At 46.2% G+C, this 23,186-nt stretch overlaps 1 protein-coding gene across 1 annotated transcript in view; it reads right to left on the minus strand.

Annotated features, from left to right (window-relative positions):
* The window catches only part of LOC134652289 (putative 1-phosphatidylinositol 3-phosphate 5-kinase), a 78,626-nt gene that overhangs the window by 42,396 nt on the left and 13,044 nt on the right, over positions 1–23,186 (minus strand). The window contains exons 13-22 of the mRNA XM_063507461.1: positions 22,137–22,251; positions 18,045–18,791; positions 17,189–17,393; positions 15,048–15,162; positions 12,722–12,905; positions 9,434–9,565; positions 7,748–7,838; positions 6,830–7,029; positions 5,288–5,406; positions 4,831–4,928 (exon numbers count right to left, since the gene is read on the minus strand). Of these exons, the coding sequence (XP_063363531.1) occupies positions 4,831–4,928; positions 5,288–5,406; positions 6,830–7,029; positions 7,748–7,838; positions 9,434–9,565; positions 12,722–12,905; positions 15,048–15,162; positions 17,189–17,393; positions 18,045–18,791; positions 22,137–22,251 (2,006 nt within the window). The remainder of the gene's footprint in view (positions 1–4,830; positions 4,929–5,287; positions 5,407–6,829; positions 7,030–7,747; positions 7,839–9,433; positions 9,566–12,721; positions 12,906–15,047; positions 15,163–17,188; positions 17,394–18,044; positions 18,792–22,136; positions 22,252–23,186) is intronic.

Consider the following 23,186-nt stretch of genomic DNA (forward strand, 5'->3'; position numbering starts at 1 on the left):
GTGTGTGAGTGCGAGCGAGATCTGCTCGGTGTGGTGCTTGAACGCCTGGTAGTCCTGCTCGGCCCCGCCCCCGCCACCACGCTCGGCGTCTCGTGGCCTGCGACACCAACATAAACAAACTGTGTGAGCGTCATACCGGCCGCGGTGGTGTTCTCCTTGGCGTGTGTGAGTGCGAGCGAGATCTGCTCGGTGTGGTGCTTGAACGCCTGGTAGTCCTGCTCGGCCCCGCCCCCGCCACCACGCTCGGCGTCTCGTGGCCTGCGACACCAACATAAACAAACTGTGTGAGCGTCATACCGGCCGCGGTGGTGTTCTCCTTGGCGTGTGTGAGTGCGAGCGAGATCTGCTCGGTGTGGTGCTTGAACGCCTGGTAGTCCTGCTCGGCCCCGCCCCCGCCACCACGCTCGGCGTCTCGTGGCCTGCGACACCAACATAAACAAACTGTGTGAGCGTCATACCGGCCGCGGTGGTGTTCTCCTTGGCGTGTGTGAGTGCGAGCGAGATCTGCTCGGTGTGGTGCTTGAACGCCTGGTAGTCCTGCTCGGCCCCGCCCCCGCCACCACGCTCGGCGTCTCGTGGCCTGCGACACCAACATAAACAAACTGTGTGAGCGTCATACCGGCCGCGGTGGTGTTCTCCTTGGCGTGTGTGAGTGCGAGCGAGATCTGCTCGGTGTGGTGCTTGAACGCCTGGTAGTCCTGCTCGGCCCCGCCCCCGCCACCACGCTCGGCGTCTCGTGGCCTGCGACACCAACATAAACAAACTGTGTGAGCGTCATACCGGCCGCGGTGGTGTTCTCCTTGGCGTGTGTGAGTGCGAGCGAGATCTGCTCGGTGTGGTGCTTGAACGCCTGGTAGTCCTGCTCGGCCCCGCCCCCGCCACCACGCTCGGCGTCTCGTGGCCTGCGACACCAACATAAACAAACTGTGTGAGCGTCATACCGGCCGCGGTGGTGTTCTCCTTGGCGTGTGTGAGTGCGAGCGAGATCTGCTCGGTGTGGTGCTTGAACGCCTGGTAGTCCTGCTCGGCCCCGCCCCCGCCACCACGCTCGGCGTCTCGTGGCCTGCGACACCAACATAAACAAACTGTGTGAGCGTCATACCGGCCGCGGTGGTGTTCTCCTTGGCGTGTGTGAGTGCGAGCGAGATCTGCTCGGTGTGGTGCTTGAACGCCTGGTAGTCCTGCTCGGCCCCGCCCCCGCCACCACGCTCGGCGTCTCGTGGCCTGCGACACCAACATAAACAAACTGTGTGAGCGTCATACCGGCCGCGGTGGTGTTCTCCTTGGCGTGTGTGAGTGCGAGCGAGATCTGCTCGGTGTGGTGCTTGAACGCCTGGTAGTCCTGCTCGGCCCCGCCCCCGCCACCACGCTCGGCGTCTCGTGGCCTGCGACACCAACATAAACAAACTGTGTGAGCGTCATACCGGCCGCGGTGGTGTTCTCCTTGGCGTGTGTGAGTGCGAGCGAGATCTGCTCGGTGTGGTGCTTGAACGCCTGGTAGTCCTGCTCGGCCCCGCCCCCGCCACCACGCTCGGCGTCTCGTGGCCTGCGACACCAACATAAACAAACTGTGTGAGCGTCATACCGGCCGCGGTGGTGTTCTCCTTGGCGTGTGTGAGTGCGAGCGAGATCTGCTCGGTGTGGTGCTTGAACGCCTGGTAGTCCTGCTCGGCCCCGCCCCCGCCACCACGCTCGGCGTCTCGTGGCCTGCGACACCAACATAAACAAACTGTGTGAGCGTCATACCGGCCGCGGTGGTGTTCTCCTTGGCGTGTGTGAGTGCGAGCGAGATCTGCTCGGTGTGGTGCTTGAACGCCTGGTAGTCCTGCTCGGCCCCGCCCCCGCCACCACGCTCGGCGTCTCGTGGCCTGCGACACCAACATAAACAAACTGTGTGAGCGTCATACCGGCCGCGGTGGTGTTCTCCTTGGCGTGTGTGAGTGCGAGCGAGATCTGCTCGGTGTGGTGCTTGAACGCCTGGTAGTCCTGCTCGGCCCCGCCCCCGCCACCACGCTCGGCGTCTCGTGGCCTGCGACACCAACATAAACAAACTGTGTGAGCGTCATACCGGCCGCGGTGGTGTTCTCCTTGGCGTGTGTGAGTGCGAGCGAGATCTGCTCGGTGTGGTGCTTGAACGCCTGGTAGTCCTGCTCGGCCCCGCCCCCGCCACCACGCTCGGCGTCTCGTGGCCTGCGACACCAACATAAACAAACTGTGTGAGCGTCATACCGGCCGCGGTGGTGTTCTCCTTGGCGTGTGTGAGTGCGAGCGAGATCTGCTCGGTGTGGTGCTTGAACGCCTGGTAGTCCTGCTCGGCCCCGCCCCCGCCACCACGCTCGGCGTCTCGTGGCCTGCGACACCAACATAAACAAACTGTGTGAGCGTCATACCGGCCGCGGTGGTGTTCTCCTTGGCGTGTGTGAGTGCGAGCGAGATCTGCTCGGTGTGGTGCTTGAACGCCTGGTAGTCCTGCTCGGCCCCGCCCCCGCCACCACGCTCGGCGTCTCGTGGCCTGCGACACCAACATAAACAAACTGTGTGAGCGTCATACCGGCCGCGGTGGTGTTCTCCTTGGCGTGTGTGAGTGCGAGCGAGATCTGCTCGGTGTGGTGCTTGAACGCCTGGTAGTCCTGCTCGGCCCCGCCCCCGCCACCACGCTCGGCGTCTCGTGGCCTGCGACACCAACATAAACAAACTGTGTGAGCGTCATACCGGCCGCGGTGGTGTTCTCCTTGGCGTGTGTGAGTGCGAGCGAGATCTGCTCGGTGTGGTGCTTGAACGCCTGGTAGTCCTGCTCGGCCCCGCCCCCGCCACCACGCTCGGCGTCTCGTGGCCTGCGACACCAACATAAACAAACTGTGTGAGCGTCATACCGGCCGCGGTGGTGTTCTCCTTGGCGTGTGTGAGTGCGAGCGAGATCTGCTCGGTGTGGTGCTTGAACGCCTGGTAGTCCTGCTCGGCCCCGCCCCCGCCACCACGCTCGGCGTCTCGTGGCCTGCGACACCAACATAAACAAACTGTGTGAGCGTCATACCGGCCGCGGTGGTGTTCTCCTTGGCGTGTGTGAGTGCGAGCGAGATCTGCTCGGTGTGGTGCTTGAACGCCTGGTAGTCCTGCTCGGCCCCGCCCCCGCCACCACGCTCGGCGTCTCGTGGCCTGCGACACCAACATAAACAAACTGTGTGAGCGTCATACCGGCCGCGGTGGTGTTCTCCTTGGCGTGTGTGAGTGCGAGCGAGATCTGCTCGGTGTGGTGCTTGAACGCCTGGTAGTCCTGCTCGGCCCCGCCCCCGCCACCACGCTCGGCGTCTCGTGGCCTGCGACACCAACATAAACAAACTGTGTGAGCGTCATACCGGCCGCGGTGGTGTTCTCCTTGGCGTGTGTGAGTGCGAGCGAGATCTGCTCGGTGTGGTGCTTGAACGCCTGGTAGTCCTGCTCGGCCCCGCCCCCGCCACCACGCTCGGCGTCTCGTGGCCTGCGACACCAACATAAACAAACTGTGTGAGCGTCATACCGGCCGCGGTGGTGTTCTCCTTGGCGTGTGTGAGTGCGAGCGAGATCTGCTCGGTGTGGTGCTTGAACGCCTGGTAGTCCTGCTCGGCCCCGCCCCCGCCACCACGCTCGGCGTCTCGTGGCCTGCGACACCAACATAAACAAACTGTGTGAGCGTCATACCGGCCGCGGTGGTGTTCTCCTTGGCGTGTGTGAGTGCGAGCGAGATCTGCTCGGTGTGGTGCTTGAACGCCTGGTAGTCCTGCTCGGCCCCGCCCCCGCCACCACGCTCGGCGTCTCGTGGCCTGCGACACCAACATAAACAAACTGTGTGAGCGTCATACCGGCCGCGGTGGTGTTCTCCTTGGCGTGTGTGAGTGCGAGCGAGATCTGCTCGGTGTGGTGCTTGAACGCCTGGTAGTCCTGCTCGGCCCCGCCCCCGCCACCACGCTCGGCGTCTCGTGGCCTGCGACACCAACATAAACAAACTGTGTGAGCGTCATACCGGCCGCGGTGGTGTTCTCCTTGGCGTGTGTGAGTGCGAGCGAGATCTGCTCGGTGTGGTGCTTGAACGCCTGGTAGTCCTGCTCGGCCCCGCCCCCGCCACCACGCTCGGCGTCTCGTGGCCTGCGACACCAACATAAACAAACTGTGTGAGCGTCATACCGGCCGCGGTGGTGTTCTCCTTGGCGTGTGTGAGTGCGAGCGAGATCTGCTCGGTGTGGTGCTTGAACGCCTGGTAGTCCTGCTCGGCCCCGCCCCCGCCACCACGCTCGGCGTCTCGTGGCCTGCGACACCAACATAAACAAACTGTGTGAGCGTCATACCGGCCGCGGTGGTGTTCTCCTTGGCGTGTGTGAGTGCGAGCGAGATCTGCTCGGTGTGGTGCTTGAACGCCTGGTAGTCCTGCTCGGCCCCGCCCCCGCCACCACGCTCGGCGTCTCGTGGCCTGCGACACCAACATAAACAAACTGTGTGAGCGTCATACCGGCCGCGGTGGTGTTCTCCTTGGCGTGTGTGAGTGCGAGCGAGATCTGCTCGGTGTGGTGCTTGAACGCCTGGTAGTCCTGCTCGGCCCCGCCCCCGCCACCACGCTCGGCGTCTCGTGGCCTGCGACACCAACATAAACAAACTGTGTGAGCGTCATACCGGCCGCGGTGGTGTTCTCCTTGGCGTGTGTGAGTGCGAGCGAGATCTGCTCGGTGTGGTGCTTGAACGCCTGGTAGTCCTGCTCGGCCCCGCCCCCGCCACCACGCTCGGCGTCTCGTGGCCTGCGACACCAACATAAACAAACTGTGTGAGCGTCATACCGGCCGCGGTGGTGTTCTCCTTGGCGTGTGTGAGTGCGAGCGAGATCTGCTCGGTGTGGTGCTTGAACGCCTGGTAGTCCTGCTCCGCCCCCGCCTCCGCCACCACGCTCAACGTCTCGTGGCCTGCGACATAAGCCAACATTGTTTGTATTCTGTTTACGCTTAAAATTTATATATTGAATGTAGGTATTTATGCTACAGGCGTATTGTAATTTTAACTTATCGATCTGGATAGGATCCGTTGATGTCAAAAGTGACGTTTTTGGTTGTAGAAATATCACTTTTGACACTGACAGATCCGATCCACATCTAATCCAGATCGAATTCATATCCTATAATTAAAATTTGAATACGCCTGTTCGTGTCCGTTAGCCCAAAATTTTAAAAAAGACGGTTTTTAAACACAACAGCTAGATGAGTAGTTACTACTTGTAAGCTTTAGAGTTTGTGGTAGAACTTCCGAAGTGATAAATGGGTAATACCTTTGAGAACTAGTTCGTTGAGTTGCGCGATGAGCGCCTCGCGCATGGCCTTCGTGTCGTAGTGCGTGGAGATCGTGTCGGGAGGCAGCTCGATCTCGTACGGAGTTATCTTCATGTATCTGTAGTGCACGACAGGAGATACTATATTTACATTCGTTAGTGACACTCATATTTTTTACATCACGTGAGGATTTTGACAGTAAAGCTTTGGATTCCTCCGAAAACGGTGCCGTCATATGACGGCCGTCATATACCGGCAGCAAAAGACGGCCGTCTTTACGGTGGCGACATGTGGCAAGTACCACGGCGTCATAACACACCGTCATCCATCAAGGTCAAAGCGGCAAATTTTAAAAATGTAGGCGCGATGGGATAACGTCCCATAGAAAATTTGAATTTCGCGCCTTTTCCTACTGACAAGATTTGCTTGATCATCTATAATTTACTTGGAGAATGAAATATCATCAGAAAAGGAAAATAATCGTAGTACGGAATCATTTATTCAAATCTCGTGTCATTTATTCAAAATGGCGTCACCGCTATCTAATAAAACGTTCACGAAACTATCGACACCGTCATGACGGCCGTCATCTTACGTTACGTTGACAGTCAACGTAACGTAACGCTGTCTAGGAAACCGCGCCATCTTGTTTACATAGACAACGTTCTAGTGACGTCATTCAACGCTATATAGCGGCCGTCATATTACGGCACCGTTTTCGGAGGAATCCAAAGCTTTAGCGATCATGATCAGAAAAAAACAAGGTACATTTCTGACCTACGTTACATTTAAGAAATTAATAATTTGACTTTTTTAACCATGATGGTGGTGAGCATGCATCCCGCCCGATTGTTAGCGGTTTACGTTGCCTATGAACGCTTGCAGTTCCAGGGAAGTAAAAAGAGCAACGTGCGTCTCGACCTCTAAAACAACTTGGACGCTAGGCGCTTATGTATACCATTGTCTGACCATCTTTTGTACCATATTTCATGCAAAATATAGTTATTTGTACAACAAGAGATCAAAGTTTGATATTTCTTCGAGTGCTTATTTTGAGTCCCGTGCAAGCGAAAGATTCTATGATAGATTCACGAGCGTAGCGAGTGAATCTAATTTAGAATCTTGAGCGTAGTAAGGGACTCAAAAGCGCACGAGATGTAAATAACTTTGATCTCGTGTAGTTCACAAAACTTTTCACCTCAGCAGTGAGAACATATTAGAGAACCCGAAAAATGTATTCCTTCTTCATCACTTACCTCTATTCACTCATGTTTTCTTAAGATATACCAACAATTAAATTTTCACCTCAGCATCTCGAACAACGGTACTTTGCTACTTAAAAACAGTGAGCAAAATAGCATTTTGCTCATTTTGTCTCACTCAGTGAGCAAAATGCGATTTTGCTCACTGTTTTTAAGTAGCAAAGTACTCTTGTTCGAGCTGCTGAGGTGAAAAAGTTATTTGTATTTTGTAGGAAGTAGGCGTCGAACACAAATCTGTAGATCCATCGATCCACGACAGAGACAGAGCTAGCACGTCACCTGCAGCATGCCGCGGCCTCGCGGCGCGCGAACACGTGCGCGTGCGCGTGCAGCGGGTGCCGGCACGCGCGCGCCGCCGGCCGCGCCGCGGACGCGCGCACGCGCAGGTACACCGCCAGAGACAGGGACAGCGCCGCGAGGGACAGCCGTCTCGCTCGCCCGCTCGCGCCGCACTGCTCGCAGCGCGACCAGAACATCACCTGCAAACGGCCTCTAAATGTAAACATACCAGTGAATCTACATTTTGACAGAGTTTTTTTCACTATCCTCAATAGCAAATATTGTGTAAAAACAGTGGAAGTCATTATACCGAGAAAAGGTTTGTTTCGGTTCACGCGAATGCCGTTCGGTTGAACCGATGAGCATCTGAAATACCAATCCGATGTATACCTAACTTATTATTTTTCTTTTATGTGTTTGTATTTTTTTAGACGTCAATACCTAAATGTATGATCTGTCTTTTTTAGGGTTCCGTACCCAAAGGGTAAAAACGGGACCCTATTACTAAGACTCCGCTGTCCGTCCGTCCGTCCGTCCGTCCGTCCGTCCGTCTGTCACCAGGCTGTATCTCACGAACCGTGATAGCTAGACAGTTGAAATTTTCACAGATGATGTATTTCTGTTGCCGCTATAACAACAAATACTAAAAACAGAATAAAATAAAGATTTAAGTGGGGCTCCCATACAACAAACGTGATTTTTGACCGAAGTTAAGCAACGTCGGGCGGGGTCAGTACTTGGATGGGTGACCGTTTTTTTGCTTGTTTTGCTCTATTTTTTGTTGATGGTGCGGAACCCTCCGTGCGCGAGTCCGACTCGCACTTGGCCGGTTTTTTCAAAAAGCGTGTTTTGTTCAGAAGATTGTAAATATTCCGCTAATTCAGGCCCGTAGCCCATAAATAATGTCGACGTAGGTACCTGTCTGCCGTGTTCCTCCTTGTGCTTGTCGACGGCGCTGTGCTGAATGATGTTGCAGGTGACCGTGAGGCACGCGTCGCCGTGCACGAACCTGACACAACAACATACATTATAGTTTGTAGCTTTCTAATACACCCCGAAGGCTAATCCTATTGTCTATTGTTAAGAAAAACCGCTCGTGCCACGTGCCACAACCACCTGCATAAAAAATCGGTACTTCGGTTACTGAGTGCCGGCGAGTCGAACGCTACAGAACCAGTCTAAAATGTGTCATCGAGATGCGTAACAAAGGCGCGTTATCGGAGAGCGCACCTACACTGGTTTTTTGAGCGTTGGACTAGCCCGCGCTCAGGTGCCAAATAGAATAATTAGGACCCTTTTTTGCAGGTAAGTAACACGTGCGGTTTTACTGAACAATAGACAATAGGATTAGCCTTCGGGGTCTATTAGAAAGCTACAAACTATACTTGTGTTGTGTAGTGTGCGCTATGCCACGCACACTCTTACGTAGTACCTGGTGTTATTATGTACGCTAGCACTTAGGAACACTATTCAGAATCAAACCGTACTTATAACCTATTAGTTAACTCATTAATACCTCACGTCACCAGGCGTGTCTCACTCCGCGATTTCGTCGCTTCGCTACAGGTAGCTAAAAGTACATCCGTTCGGCCCCAATTTTGGGGAAAGCCATAAGCCGCGCGTGGCGCTGTCGCCACCTAGCGGCCATATCTGTGCCGATCGTAACAGACGCGTTTTGTTAGAGAGTGAGTCTTCTGTACTTATTGGTACTATTATTTATTCTGTGACGTCACAGTGTTAGAAATAGAATACAACTACAAGCAAGCTGGCAAGTACAACTAGTTGGATTTCCCAATCGCAATCGTGAATATACATTTTTTCTACTCCCATACCTTTATTTGTCATTTAAAAGGTCGTACACACACCTTTAAACCCCTATGTTATAGTTGTCAAGACAAGTCTTTAGTCTATTCCCCAAAAAAGTATTTGTGCATACACGCAGTATCTTTTTGGTACTTTTACGATACTTCGTGTAATCAACACTTAAAAAATATTGTATGAAATACATTGTTGCCAACCCAATTTTAATTGTCATCTCTGACAGATGAGTACTAACTAGTAGAAACAATAAAATTGCTTCAGAAGTCAGAAACGCGCATGTCACTCCCGTAATATAGCAAGATCTATAGACTACGATCACCGCTTAGCGTTGCTTGTTAGTCTCCATAGGCTACTGTGGCCAAAATCGAGAAAAAAACTATCCAAAATTGTAATTTAACTAAGAGCAAGTACCAGGGCCTCATGAGTTACAAGAAGGTGTCGCTGACCAACCGGCCGTGGGGCGCGGGGCGCGGTGGCCGGGTTTGGTTTGTTTACCTACATAGGGGTATATGTCCAGATATGATTCCATTTGCTTAAAGTATTATTTTTGTTGAATGAAAAATATTTGTTAAATTACAATTTTTTTTTCAAAGTAAGTGCTTGGTCGTAGAAAAAGTATTGTATGCAACGTTGTTTAACCGAGTCAAAAAATACTCGTGGCGTCTTTATTAACAATTTTCGGCTTCGCCTCAAATTGTTACTCACGCCACTCGCCTTTTTTGATCCCTCTTAAACAACGGTTGCATAAAATACTATTAGCACACTGGGATAAGCATGACTGACCTGCGGACATGTTGGTTGACCGGCACGGAGCACCCTCCGGAGGGGCACTTGGAGTCGCTGTTGAAACAGTACTTGTCCAGGAAAGCCCCCAGCGTGATGTCGTTCCGGCCGTACATCTCCATTGTCACTATCCTGAAATAATTAATTCTTTGACCGAAGCGTAGCGAAGGTCTACGTTTTGACTCGGGCATTTTGCTTTTGTATGTCCGGATATTCTCCTCTACATGTCACAATTCTCAACCGATTCTTATGAAATTTTGTGACCAGATTCTATGAGTAAATAATTTTATTTTTGGCGATCCCGTTTTTGAAAATTTTCAAAAATGGAGGAGTTGTGATACCTCGCGCTTAAACAAATAGTCGTATCGATATCATAAGAGTATTTTCTTTTTGAGACATATTTACATAGTAAATGGCAAAAAATGCAAAAAAATTGTATTGCTGGTTTAGGCGGTATTTAGATATTTAGTTTGTACTCGAGAATGAGTAGCCGAATTTCGTCAGCTTAGCTAAGAACTATCATGGCGCATTTTGTAAACAATCGCTTTTTTGGTTTGCACACAGAAAGTCTGGGTTCGATCCCCAGTAAGACATAACTTTTTGTATTTTTTTTTTCACTTAAACTTCGTATTTTTTTTAATAATTAAAATCTTTGTATTGTTGATTGATCAAACCGCTGTGTGGCGCTGTCATAGTGCACGGTCCCAATAAGCTACGCTCGCGAGGTCTACAGCTCACAGAGCCACTAGTTTTAAATGTTCTTAGTACCTACTCCTCCTAATACATTAACTTAGCTGTTTCACTCCGTGTTTTTATTTGTTTCTTATTTTCTGTGGCATTATTTATGAAATTATTTAATGTCAGGTCTATGTGGAGAAAATGTAATAAGCTGCATTTTTGATGCCCAAATAAATCATTTTTCATTTTCATTTTTCAATGTAATATTTTTGCTCCTTCTGCTCTACATGTGTAGAAAGTACCTAACTCTAAAGGTAGAAGCGACGAAAAAGCTTTAGATAGTCTTACCATAGACAACATTGCAGACAATCAGACCATAGACAGACAGTCTTCTCCACATTGATCTTAATTTAGTTTGAACCTATTTTTGATTATGATGCAATTCTAAGGTCGCCAAAGGAATGCCTCGTTCAAATTCGCACTATTCGCTAAAAAACTGTCTACAGTTTTGCGAAACCTTTGTATACCTAGACATAAGTATTTTTAGGGTTCGGTACCCAAAGGGTAAAAACGGGACCCTATTACTAAGACTCCGCTGTCCGTCCGTCCGTCCGTCTGTCACCAGGCTGTATCTCACGAACCGTGATAGACAGTTGAAATTTTCACAGATGATGTATTTCTGTTGCCGCTATAACAACAAATACTAAAAACAGAATAAAATAAAGATTTAAGTGGGGCTCCCATACAACAAACGTGATTTTTGACCGAAGTTAAGCAACGTCGGGCGGGGTCAGTACTTGGATGGGTGACCGTTCTTTGCTTGTTTTGCTCTATTTTTTGTTGATGGTGCCTCCTCCTCCGTGCGCGGGTCCGACTCGCACTTGGCCGGTTTTTTTTTAGATAAAATAAATTAAAAAAAACGCAACCACAAAGTTTGGGCTAATTAAAGTCTATTTTTTTATTCGGTGGACTAAAATTACATTTCATAGTATGAACATCATGTGTCACTTCATACTATGAAATGTCATTTTAGTCTACCGAATAAAAAAAATGACTAGATCATTTTGAAAAGCAATCACATCACAAATCATTTTACATGTGTGGTGCTGTATGTAGATGGTTTTTGCAATAAACGTTTTTCTATTCTATTCTATTCTATAACAGAGCAAATTTTCTTTTAAAATCAAATTACGTAAACACCTCACTAACTCGCTTAAAAATAAATGATCCGCATGTTACTTGTATACTTGGGTACATAATATAATATAGTATAATATAATATATTTACTTATATACAGGGTAGATTTTCTTTTTGGGTCAGTGAGGGCAGCTACCAGATCCCGTGCTGCTACGAGAAAACGGTCTTAGAAGACCTTCCCTCGATTTCAAATTAATTAAGATTGGCTTTTACAGATTTTGGAAAAAACATACAGGGTGCGAGAAAAAGGTAATTTTTGACAAACTTTTTTTTTGATGCCAATCGATCCCATTCCTATTAAGGATCAAAAGCTTGTATGGAACCAAAAAAAAATTTCCGGCTAGAAAAGCCACTAATCGAGGAAAACTTTTCCCATACAATTTGTATGAAAATGAAATCTTTTATTTTTCACATGCTGTTTTTGTATGCCAATCGATTCCATTCCTATCCAGTATCAATAGTTTCCTAGGGGTCAACTTACGGTAATGTACTAAAAAGCCACAAATTAATAAAAACTTTTTCCATACATTTACTATGGGGAAAATGTGAAATGTTATTCTCAATTTTCTATCTCGCCCATCAGTCCTACAGCAATGTCTTCATACAGTATTATGGTCCTTAAATGTAACAGGACTGATTGGCCAGATAGAAAAATGTGAATTAAATTTCACATGTTCTCCATAGTAAATGTATGGAAAAAGTTTTCTTTAATTTGTGGCTTTTTAGTACATTACCGTAAGTTGACCCCAAAGAAACTATTGATACTGGATAGGAATGGAATCGATTGGCATACAAAAATAGCATGTGAAAAATAAAAGTTTTCATTTTCATACAAATTGTATGGGAAAAGGTTTCCTCGATTTGTGGCTTTTCTAGCCGGAAATTTTTTTTTGATTCCATACAAGCTTTTGATCCTTAATAGGAATGGGATCGATTGGCATCAAAAAAAAAGTTTGTCAAAAATGACCTTTTTCTCGCAACCTGTATGTTTTTTCCAAAATTTGTAAAAGCCAATCTTCATTAATTTGAAATCGAGGGAAGGTCTTCTTAGACCGTTTTCTCGTAGCAGCACGGGATCTGGTAGCTGCCCTCACTGACCCAAAAAGAAAATCCACCCTGTATGTATTTATGCATGTTTGTAGGTATATATGTAATTTTATATTGCTGTTATTGTTATATGTGTAAGTGTATAATTAGAATATTGTTTAGAATACTTAACTTGATTTGTGTTTCATATTTCTTCCCTTTGTCTACAATCCTGCACTAAGTATAAGTTTTCTGTTTGACCCATTGGTTGACTAGTAGAGAATGCCTTAAGGCATCAAGTCCGCCATTTGTACAAATTTTATCGTGCAATAAAGTTTAAATAAATAAATAAATTCTATTCAATGTTAAATATAGGATGTGTTTACCAGGGGTTGACGCAGAAGTCCGGCACGTTGGGCGACTTGGAGCTGTAGCTGTAGAGCAGCACGCTCAGCTGCTGGTGCTGCTCCGGGCTCAGCGGGTCGCGCGCGGGCGCCGGCGCGGCCGCGGGCCCGGGCCCGGGCGGGCCGGCGCGCTTCACCACCGACGGCTTGTACATCGGGCACTCCGCTGGAGGAAATATATTAAAAAGATGATTTTTAGGGTTCCGTACCCAAAGGGTAAAAACGGGACCCTATTACTAAGACTCCGCTGTCCGTCCGTCCGTCTGTCACCAGGCTGTATCTCACAAACCGTGATAGCTAGACAGTTGAAATTTTCACAGATGATGTATTTCTGTTGCCGCTATAACAACAAATACTAAAAACAGAATAAAATAAAGATTTAAGTGGGGCTCCCATACAACAAACGTGATTTTCGACCGAAGTTAAGCAACGTCGGGCGGGGTCGGTACTTGATGGTGCGGAACCCTCCGTGCGCGAGTCCGACTCGCACTTGGACGGTTTTTTTATAAAATTGTGGAAAGAAATGTGCACTTTTTTCACGTTTTTGTTATTATTTGACGTTTGCGTTTTATGCCGGAACAGGAGGCACGAAGAAGGTATGGGAATGAGCATAGGTACAGTCACCAGCAAAAATATATGACTGTGGGCAGCCGTGCAAAAATATCTGATGCTCCATTGGAGGCATAAGTATATGACGACACTACCTCGGTAAAAATATGTGATGCTTTGTGGCCGGCAAAAACATCGTTACTCTGTATCCGCATAAATATCGGATCGGATCGCTTAAAAATATTTGATTACTCATAAAAATCAAAATTATGTGATTACTCTCATCTGGCATAAATATCTCTCCAATGTGAATGCAAATACATCGGATGGCAGACGGACCGCCTATATATCTGACACGAAATTATGAAATATGTCATCAATCGGCAAAAACGAACCATACCTGGATAGCATAGAGCCTTACATTGTTTGAAGTGATTTGACAATTCACGAAAAGAGTGCAGACTTGTCATTGCATATGTCTGTCTCACATATTTCATTTGCAATTTTAAATTGTGACATAATTCAGGTAGACTTTTAATAGACAATGTGTAATAAACCTCCTTCTTACATAAAAAAGAATGATGAAGAGGTCAACCTGTGAGACTGACAAGGACAAACAATAATAGCGCTTTCGCTGCTACTCCTACTGAAAGATACATAAGACTATCCCGTTTTGTCATTTCCCCCACCCCTCATGCCAGATCCAGTTATATACTAGATTCATGATTGCAATACGTTACAATTCAAAATTATATCCAGTTTATTCCGTCAAATCGATGATAGAATATAATGTGAGACAGACATATACAATGACAAGTCGGCACTCTTTTCGTGAATTGTCAAATCACTTTATACAATTTACGGCTCTATACCAAACATGTATGGTTCGTTTTTAAAGGTCGATAACATATTTGTGATTTTCCAACGTGTCAGATAAATAGGCGGTCTGTCGTCCATCCGATGTATTTGCTTTTACAGTGGAGAGATATTTATTCCAGATGAGAGTAATCACATAATTTTGAATTTTATGAGTAATCAAATATTTTTAAGCGACCCGATCCGATATTTATGCGGATACAGACTAACGATATTTTTGCTGGTCACAAAGGATCACATATTTTTACCGAGGTAGTGTCGTCATATACTTATGCCTCCAATGGAGCATCAGATATTTTTGCACGGCTGCCATAGTCATTTATTTATGCTGGTGACTGTACGCACCATGTACCATTTTTTTTTTGAAATTTTATTTCAGTATTTGATTATCTTGTAGATGCAGGATTATTCGGCGGTTCGATGTCACAGATACAAACGTGCAGTGGAAAAGATACATACAGGTACAAAACTAATATGTAAATGCATTTTTGGTACGGTAATGTACTAACAGTGCTCTTCGAGTATAGTTTGTAGCTTTCTAGTAGAGCCCGAAGGCTTATCCTATTGTCTATTGTTCAGTAAAACCGCACGTGCTACTTACCTGCAAAAAAGGGTCTTAATTATTCTATTTGGTACCTGAGCGCGGGCTAGTCCAACGCTCAAAAAACCAGTGTAGGTGCGCTCTCCGATAACGCGCCTCTGTTACGCATCTCGATGACACATTTTAGACTGGTTCTGTAGCGTTCGACTCGCCGGCACTCAGTAACCGAAGTACCGATTTTTTATGCAGGTGGTTGTGGCACGTGGCACGAGCGGTTTTTCTTAACAATAGACAATAGGATTAGCCTTCGGGGTCTATTAGAAAGCTACAAACTATACTAACTGGTGTGTGTGTCTCCGAGCTGGCAGCCGGTGGCGCGGTAGTGCGCGAGCGCCGCCCTCAGCGCCGGGTCTTCCGCCGTCGCGGCGATCGGCTGCGTCACGAACGGGTGCCGCTCCTACAAATATACTAATGAGCGTTTTCCAAAAAAACTGTACATGTCATTCATGTCTTCAAAATATTCACTTCTTGGGCTCATTTTACTCAGAATCATTTGTACATTCACGCGTCATACATGAAAAAATGTGTCCCAAAATTTTGTATGAAAACATTTTTTTCCAGTGCGTCACGTTCATACAAATAAAAAAAATCATACAAGAATGTGACGATCAGGAAAGGAAATTTTTTGACACATTTTTTTATGTATGAGGCGTGAATGTACAAATGATTCTGAGTAAAATGAGCCCAAGAAGTCAATATTTTGAAGACATGAATGAAATCTACACTTTTTTTGGAAAACGCTCAAATACGAGTTGAGGTAAGATTACAAAACTATAGTTGGTCAAACCAATTTGTCAGTAAATAAGAACAAAAAAAAACTATACTCGTCTTTTTCTTTTGGATGCTAGTACTAGTGTAAGACAAAGATAGTATGATTGTCTCCGTCTATGTTTGAAATGAGACAGTCCTTTGACAATTTATACCTATTTTATAGGACGCAATATTGGTTGTGGCTGATAGGTGGGACAGGGGCCTGATAAAGCACTGGTCTCACCTGCATCTAATTTTAGGTCCTAAGATAGTTATTTAGCTTAAATCTTAGTTGTAAGTTTAATTTTTGAGTATAAAAATTGTATAGGTCTATAGGTATTAACCAGTGTTGGCATGAATCTGAACTAAATCAATCCGGATTGATCAATCCAATTGACGCGTCAATCCGAATTGATCAATCCGAATTGATCAATTCGAATTGATTCAATTCTGATTGACGCGTCAATTCGATTGAATCAATTGTAATTAACGCATCAATCCTCAATTCGGATTAAATCAATTCTCAATCTAGATTAACCATTGATCGTTGGCACTTTAAAACGATATCTGAGATTTCCAAAGGTTCCGTAACATGTTTCCGACGGCAATACAGACGGAGTTTCCTTTTTTTTGGACATTTATGGGACATTTCTTAAAATTAACCGATTGCCTTCAAAATCGATATCTGAGGTGCCCAAAGGTTTCGAAACATGTTTCTGACTGCAATACCGAGAAATGACCTTTTTTGGGACATTTTAGGACGTTTCTAGAAATTAACTGATTGACAAGGGTTGAAGACCGAATGTCTTATCTCTACTGGACTCAAACTGGACACCACTAGAACAATAAAAGGATTAGAATCATGCTATCTCTTTCGCACTCGTACGTTCTTAGAACGCATCTTGTTATCAGCAGGGTGGCGTAAATGCAGGTAGTAAAGTAAGTACGCGGCTAAAGTGTAGAATCTAAATATTGCCGTTGAAACCATGTTTTGCACCTCAGATATCGATTTTGAATGCAAGCAGTCACTTTCAAAGAATGTCACTAAAATGTCCCAAAACAGGACACCTTTTAATATTGCAGTTGAAAAGATGTTTAGAAACCTCTGGTTACCTCAGATATCGATTTTAAATGCAATCGGGTAATTTCTAGAAATGTCCCAAAAAAGACATCTCTCAATATTTCCCTCGGAAACAAATTTCGAAACCTTTGGGCACCTCAGATATCGATTTTGAACGCTATCGGTTAATTTCAAGGAAAGTCCCGAAAATGTTCCAAAAAGGTCATCCTTCATATTGCCATCGGAAACATGTTTCGGAACCTTTGGTAAACTCAGACACCGCTTTTGAACCCATTTGGTCAGTTTCGAAAAATGGCCTAAATAAAAAGGACATTAGGTAGGTACATACAAAGTAATCGTCAATCCGAATTGATGATTGAGGATTGAGGATTGACCGCTCAATTCGAATTAACGATTAGTAATCGTCAATCTTCAATCAGTACATTTAGAATTAGTTTCGTCAATCGTCAATTCGAATTGATCGGTCAATCCTCAATCGTCAATTCGAATTGTTTTTTTGCCAACACTGGTATTAACAAATCATGGACTCGAACAGTACTAACAACAGTAGTCTGAAACGAATGCATTTTGTTTTTATATTTTTTTATTTAACCTTGAGGTCCATGACGCTGTGCCTGGGGCGGCTGTGCCTGCGCGCGGCGCGGGGCGTGGTCGGGGGGCGGGGCCTGGGGCGAGGGGGCGGGGGGCGGGGCAGGTAGCGCCGCAGCGGGCAGCGCCGCCCCGCCTCCGTGTCCAGGTACGGCGGCGGAATGATCACGTTCGGAGACATGGACAGCACCGTGTCGTCGGTCGACCATCTACGGGAATATGACACGTAAGATAACAAGTTACAAGCTGCCAACGGGGATAGCACTGTCAAAGGTTTCTGTAGATGACGCCAGCATAGATTTTCCCTGTTTCTAGTTTTGTTCTGAGGGTTTCATTTCAAAACCTAACGCTGGTACAAAATCTAGTTCCCGTCCCATGCTAGCCCGATACGGACTGGAGGCTCAACACCCCCCTTTGAAATTCTTTGCAATCTTTCACCAAAAAACAATAAATCTACACAATTAGAAAACTGAACACTTAAAAAGAAGGTCTATTCTTTATTAAATTCGTGTGAAAGTTAGGTTAAGCTATCTCATTATTTGTTACTTTTTACAGTTGTTATACCTGCTCAGATAGCATTTCATAGTATTAAGTTTGTTACAAAATATGTTTTGCATATAGGAAACTATAGGTCTACATTATAAAAAATTGTAGCTGTTTAGCTTGTTTACCTACATGTTTATAAGACTGTTTGTTTCAAAAAAAAAAAAAAAAAAAAAAAAAAAAAAAAAAAAAAAAAAAAAAAAAAAAAAAAAAAAAAAACTGAAACAACTGACCTGCGACTCTCCGAGCGACTGAACTTGGCTTGAAGCGGGTCATCTACGACCTTGGAGGGTGGCACGTTTTGTAAACCAACTGACCTGTCAGCATGCGTGTCCGCCTGTAGACTGTCCTCCGCTAGAAACACATCATCATCAACAGCGGCGCGCAGCGGGTCGCTGAAGTCTCTAATGGGCACTCCGCTCGCTCGCTCGCTCTCCGACCGACTGAACTTGGCTTGAAGCGGGTCATCTACGACATTAGAGGATGGCACGTTTTCTTCAGTATTTACTTTATCATCAAAAGCTGAATCTTTATTAGTTGTGTCATCTTTGACAGTTGACTTTTTATCATCTGTAGCTAAGACTTTTTCATCTAAAGGTGGAATGTTTTCATCGCTGACTGATACTTTATTACTTTTATTATCAGTTGCATCTTTTTCATCTGTGGCAATTTTTTTGTCTTCTGGCGTATTATCATTACTAATTATTGCTTTATTAGCAGATGCTGACACTTTATTATATGTAATATGTTTGGTAGTAGACACTTTCTCATCAGTAACCATAATTTTATCATCAGCAAATGAAACTCTGCTCTCTTTCGCTGCTTTATTCCCACTAGCTAAAACATCATCACCATCATCAATCGTTTTATCACCAATATTCACACCAGCAAACACATTATCATCAGTGGCAAATTGTTCTGCATCTTCTTGAAATTGATTATCATCTTTAGCTTCGTGTTCATCAACATCATCATCAAAAGCGCCGGGGTCCGGGAGCATAGCCTCCACGTCGGCGAGGAACGCTTTCTCGAGTTTCCAGTTGTAGCAGGCTCGCAGCATGAACCTGGGTTAGGTTTAATTAGAATTAGACAAACCGAATGCTGTGTTGCGTGTCTAGCGCGAATTAATACACAACAAAATGTGTAAAAGTATATTTTTTCTGTATTTTTATATATTTGGTCGTTTAAGCAATTTTGAATATGAGTAGGTTACTATAATAAGTAGGTAGGTCACTTTAGTTTTTTTTATTCAACATAAAATTCACCATCAAAGAAAACAGATAGCTTTAGAAAGGCTCGTTTCAACGTTAGTGTAATGGACATAAATGTAATGTGTATGTGTGTGTGTGGATATGTGTAACTTGTATATGTACAGGGTGGTCCAAACCTTGACGTCCAAAAATTTTTTTTAGATTCCTCTAGTCGTGGGCTATCAGAATATACCCATGTATATTAGCCGATTTTTTGTAGTTTTCGAGTTATGAATTTTTGAAGTTTTTTTTGGTGAAAATTTTGGGGGTGAAGTAATTTACTCATTAAAAAAAAACTATTAGATTTTTTTAAAATGTTTCTTCTTGTAACATACTCCTTAATAAATGACGTAATTATTAAAAAAAAAATCAGCGACCTCACGTTGATACAAGTTGTAAAAAAACATGACAGAAATATTTTTTTTACGCTCAGGCATGTCAAGCTTAGATTTTGCGCTTAAATAAAAAAAAATTCAAGCTGTTACAAGGACTTCTGCTGATTTTAAAAACTGATAGACCCTAAGTGTTTTACAAAAAGGTTAAAAAAAGTGACACTTAATAGTCGAAATTTTACAGAATCGGCACTCAAAGGAGCTGAGGTCTAAAGTTCCCAAATTAGTGAATCACAAAAAAATACGGTTTTATTATTCCTAACTTTAATAAAACACAGAAATGACCACGATGAGTCAATGTTGTGACATGCGATAAGCGAATCATCATTTGGGTAAGCTTAATCATTATCTTAACTGGACCCGTGTCGCGGCGGGTTGTTATCTACAAAGGGTTCATTTTTACCTGCTCCCACCCCGCCAACTACTGTCTCCATACACACTATTGTTTAATAAGTTCACCTCTTTACACACCCACACACATACACACACCCACACCCACACCCACACACACACACACACACACACAGACACACACACACACGTGCACGCATTAAAGTGTGTGTGTGTGTGTGTGTGTGTGTGTGTGTGTGTGTGTGTGCGTGTGTGTTCGTGCGTGCGTGTGTGCGATCGTGCGTGTGTGCGTGCGTGCGTGTGTGTGTGTGTGTGTGTGTGTGGGTGTGTGTGTGTGTGTATGTGTGTGTGTGTGTGTGGGTGTGGGTGTGTGTGGGTGTGTAAAGATGTGAACTTATTAAACAATAGTGTGTATGGAGACAGTAGTCGGCGGGGTGGGAGTAGGTAAAAATGAACCCTTTGTAGATAACAACCCGCCGCGACACGGGTCCAGTTAAGATAATGATTAAGCTTACCCAAATGATGATTCGCTTATCGCATGTCACAACATTGACTCATGGTGGTCATTTCTGTGTTTTATTAAAGTTAGGAATAATAAAACCGTATTTTTTTGTGATTCACTAATTTGGGAACTTTCGACCTCAGCTCCTTTGAGTGCCGATTCTGACAAATTTCGACTATTAAGTGTCACTTTTTTTTACCTTTTTCTAAAACACTTAGGGTCTATCAGTTTTTAAAATCAGCAGAAGTCCTTGTAACAGCTTGTATTTTTTTTTATTTAAGCGCAAAATCTAAGCTTGACATGCCTGAGCGTAAAAAAATTTCTTCTGTCATGTTTTTTTACAACTTGTACCAACGTGAGGACGCTGATTTTTTTTTTAAATAATTACGTCATTTATTAAGGAGTATGCTACAAGAAGAAACATTTAAAAAAAATCGAATAGTTTTTTTTTATGAGTAAATTACTTCACCCCCAAAATTTTCACCAAAAAAAACTTCAAAAATTCATAACTCGAAAACTACAAAAAATCGGCTAATATACATGGGGTATATTCTGATAGCCCACGACTAGAGGAATCTAAAAAAAATTTTTGGACGTCAAGGTTTGGACCACCCTGTATAGGTATACCTGACGACGCGCTTGACGCGCGCCAGCTCGGCGGTGGTGGCGCCGCGCAGCAGGATGCAGCACCCGAGCGCGGGCTCCGCGCAGCCCTCGAACGACATCAGCGTCTTGCTCGGGTCTGACAATAAACTTGTATATAGGTATACCTGACGACGCGCTTGACGCGCGCCAGCTCGGCGGTGGTGGCGCCGCGCAGCAGGATGCAGCACCCGAGCGCGGGCTCCGCGCAGCCCTCGAACGACATCAGCGTCTTGCTCGGGTCTGACAATAAACTTGTATATAGGTATACCTGACGACGCGCTTGACGCGCGCCAGCTCGGCGGTGGTGGCGCCGCGCAGCAGGATGCAGCACCCGAGCGCGGGCTCCGCGCAGCCCTCGAACGACATCAGCGTCTTGCTCGGGTCTGACAATAAACTTGTATATAGGTATACCTGACGACGCGCTTGACGCGCGCCAGCTCGGCGGTGGTGGCGCCGCGCAGCAGGATGCAGCACCCGAGCGCGGGCTCCGCGCAGCCCTCGAACGACATCAGCGTCTTGCTCGGGTCTGACAATAAACTTGTATATAGGTATACCTGACGACGCGCTTGACGCGCGCCAGCTCGGCGGTGGTGGCGCCGCGCAGCAGGATGCAGCACCCGAGCGCGGGCTCCGCGCAGCCCTCGAACGACATCAGCGTCTTGCTCGGGTCTGACAATAAACTTGTATATAGGTATACCTGACGACGCGCTTGACGCGCGCCAGCTCGGCGGTGGTGGCGCCGCGCAGCAGGATGCAGCACCCGAGCGCGGGCTCCGCGCAGCCCTCGAACGACATCAGCGTCTTGCTCGGGTCTGACAATAAACTTGTATATAGGTATACCTGACGACGCGCTTGACGCGCGCCAGCTCGGCGGTGGTGGCGCCGCGCAGCAGGATGCAGCACCCGAGCGCGGGCTCCGCGCAGCCCTCGAACGACATCAGCGTCTTGCTCGGGTCTGACAATAAACTTGTATATAGGTATACCTGACGACGCGCTTGACGCGCGCCAGCTCGGCGGTGGTGGCGCCGCGCAGCAGGATGCAGCACCCGAGCGCGGGCTCCGCGCAGCCCTCGAACGACATCAGCGTCTTGCTCGGGTCTGACAATAAACTTGTATATAGGTATACCTGACGACGCGCTTGACGCGCGCCAGCTCGGCGGTGGTGGCGCCGCGCAGCAGGATGCAGCACCCGAGCGCGGGCTCCGCGCAGCCCTCGAACGACATCAGCGTCTTGCTCGGGTCTGACAATAAACTTGTATATAGGTATACCTGACGACGCGCTTGACGCGCGCCAGCTCGGCGGTGGTGGCGCCGCGCAGCAGGATGCAGCACCCGAGCGCGGGCTCCGCGCAGCCCTCGAACGACATCAGCGTCTTGCTCGGGTCTGACAATGAAAACATACTGACAACTATTGTTATTCTGTCCGGTCAGCCGAGAGACAATAGTAGCATAGTCTGTTAGAAGACATTGACCACTACCTTCTTTCGATACGCTTGGTAGACGACCCTCTATGGAAATTTAAGGGTTTATAAATAAGTTTTTCTCAAAAATGGACGGCAAAGTCGAAGTTGCCGGTTAAAAAATAGGTAGCGAAGTGCGTAGTTTATGGTCAGTCAAAAAATTAAAAAGTTATAAACATTGCAGTCTCGATTTCGGGACTGCAATGTTGCATACAAATTCCATTATTTATCGAGTTCCAAACTTTTTAAAAGTTGAAATGGCCATATCAAATGAAGGCATAGGTCCATTAAACAGCCAAACAGATGATCAGTACTTATTATTATAATGTTGATATCGCGACTATTTAGGTGTCTGAAATAGGTTGGCGTAGTTTCTGCAGAAAAATACACTTCTATTTTTTTTAAAGGCGTTAAAGCAAATCTTTTTAATGGTTTTACTTTTTGCAGTGAAAATTAGAACCTTGCTTCTGTAAAATATTCCTATTTTTTGCACCATTTTTGAGAAAAGCACTATATATGACTCGGCTGGAAGGCTACTCGTTGGCTTCGGATTCAATCAATTAAACGGACTCCCAAGGTCGTCCGTTTAAAACGAATCCTCAGCCAGCAAGTAGCTACTTCCGAACTTCGACAATAATGTACTATTACAAAAAAAGTGTTTTTGGAGAGTGACTTTTAAAGAGTGATCCAGGGGAACGTAATAATGGCAACGAGGGATAAGAGAAAGTCGATTTATCCATATTATTCGAGAAACCTTCACGAAAAGATCTACGTTCAATTTTTTTAAGATTCTGGGTAGAAAAATGCAAAAAGTACGGTCAAATTGTAAGTTAAACATACTCCCGGCGACCCGCTTCGG

This window comes from Cydia amplana, chromosome 11 (assembly GCF_948474715.1).
Source record: "Cydia amplana chromosome 11, ilCydAmpl1.1, whole genome shotgun sequence".
In the NCBI taxonomy this organism is placed as follows: domain Eukaryota; kingdom Metazoa; phylum Arthropoda; class Insecta; order Lepidoptera; family Tortricidae; genus Cydia; species Cydia amplana.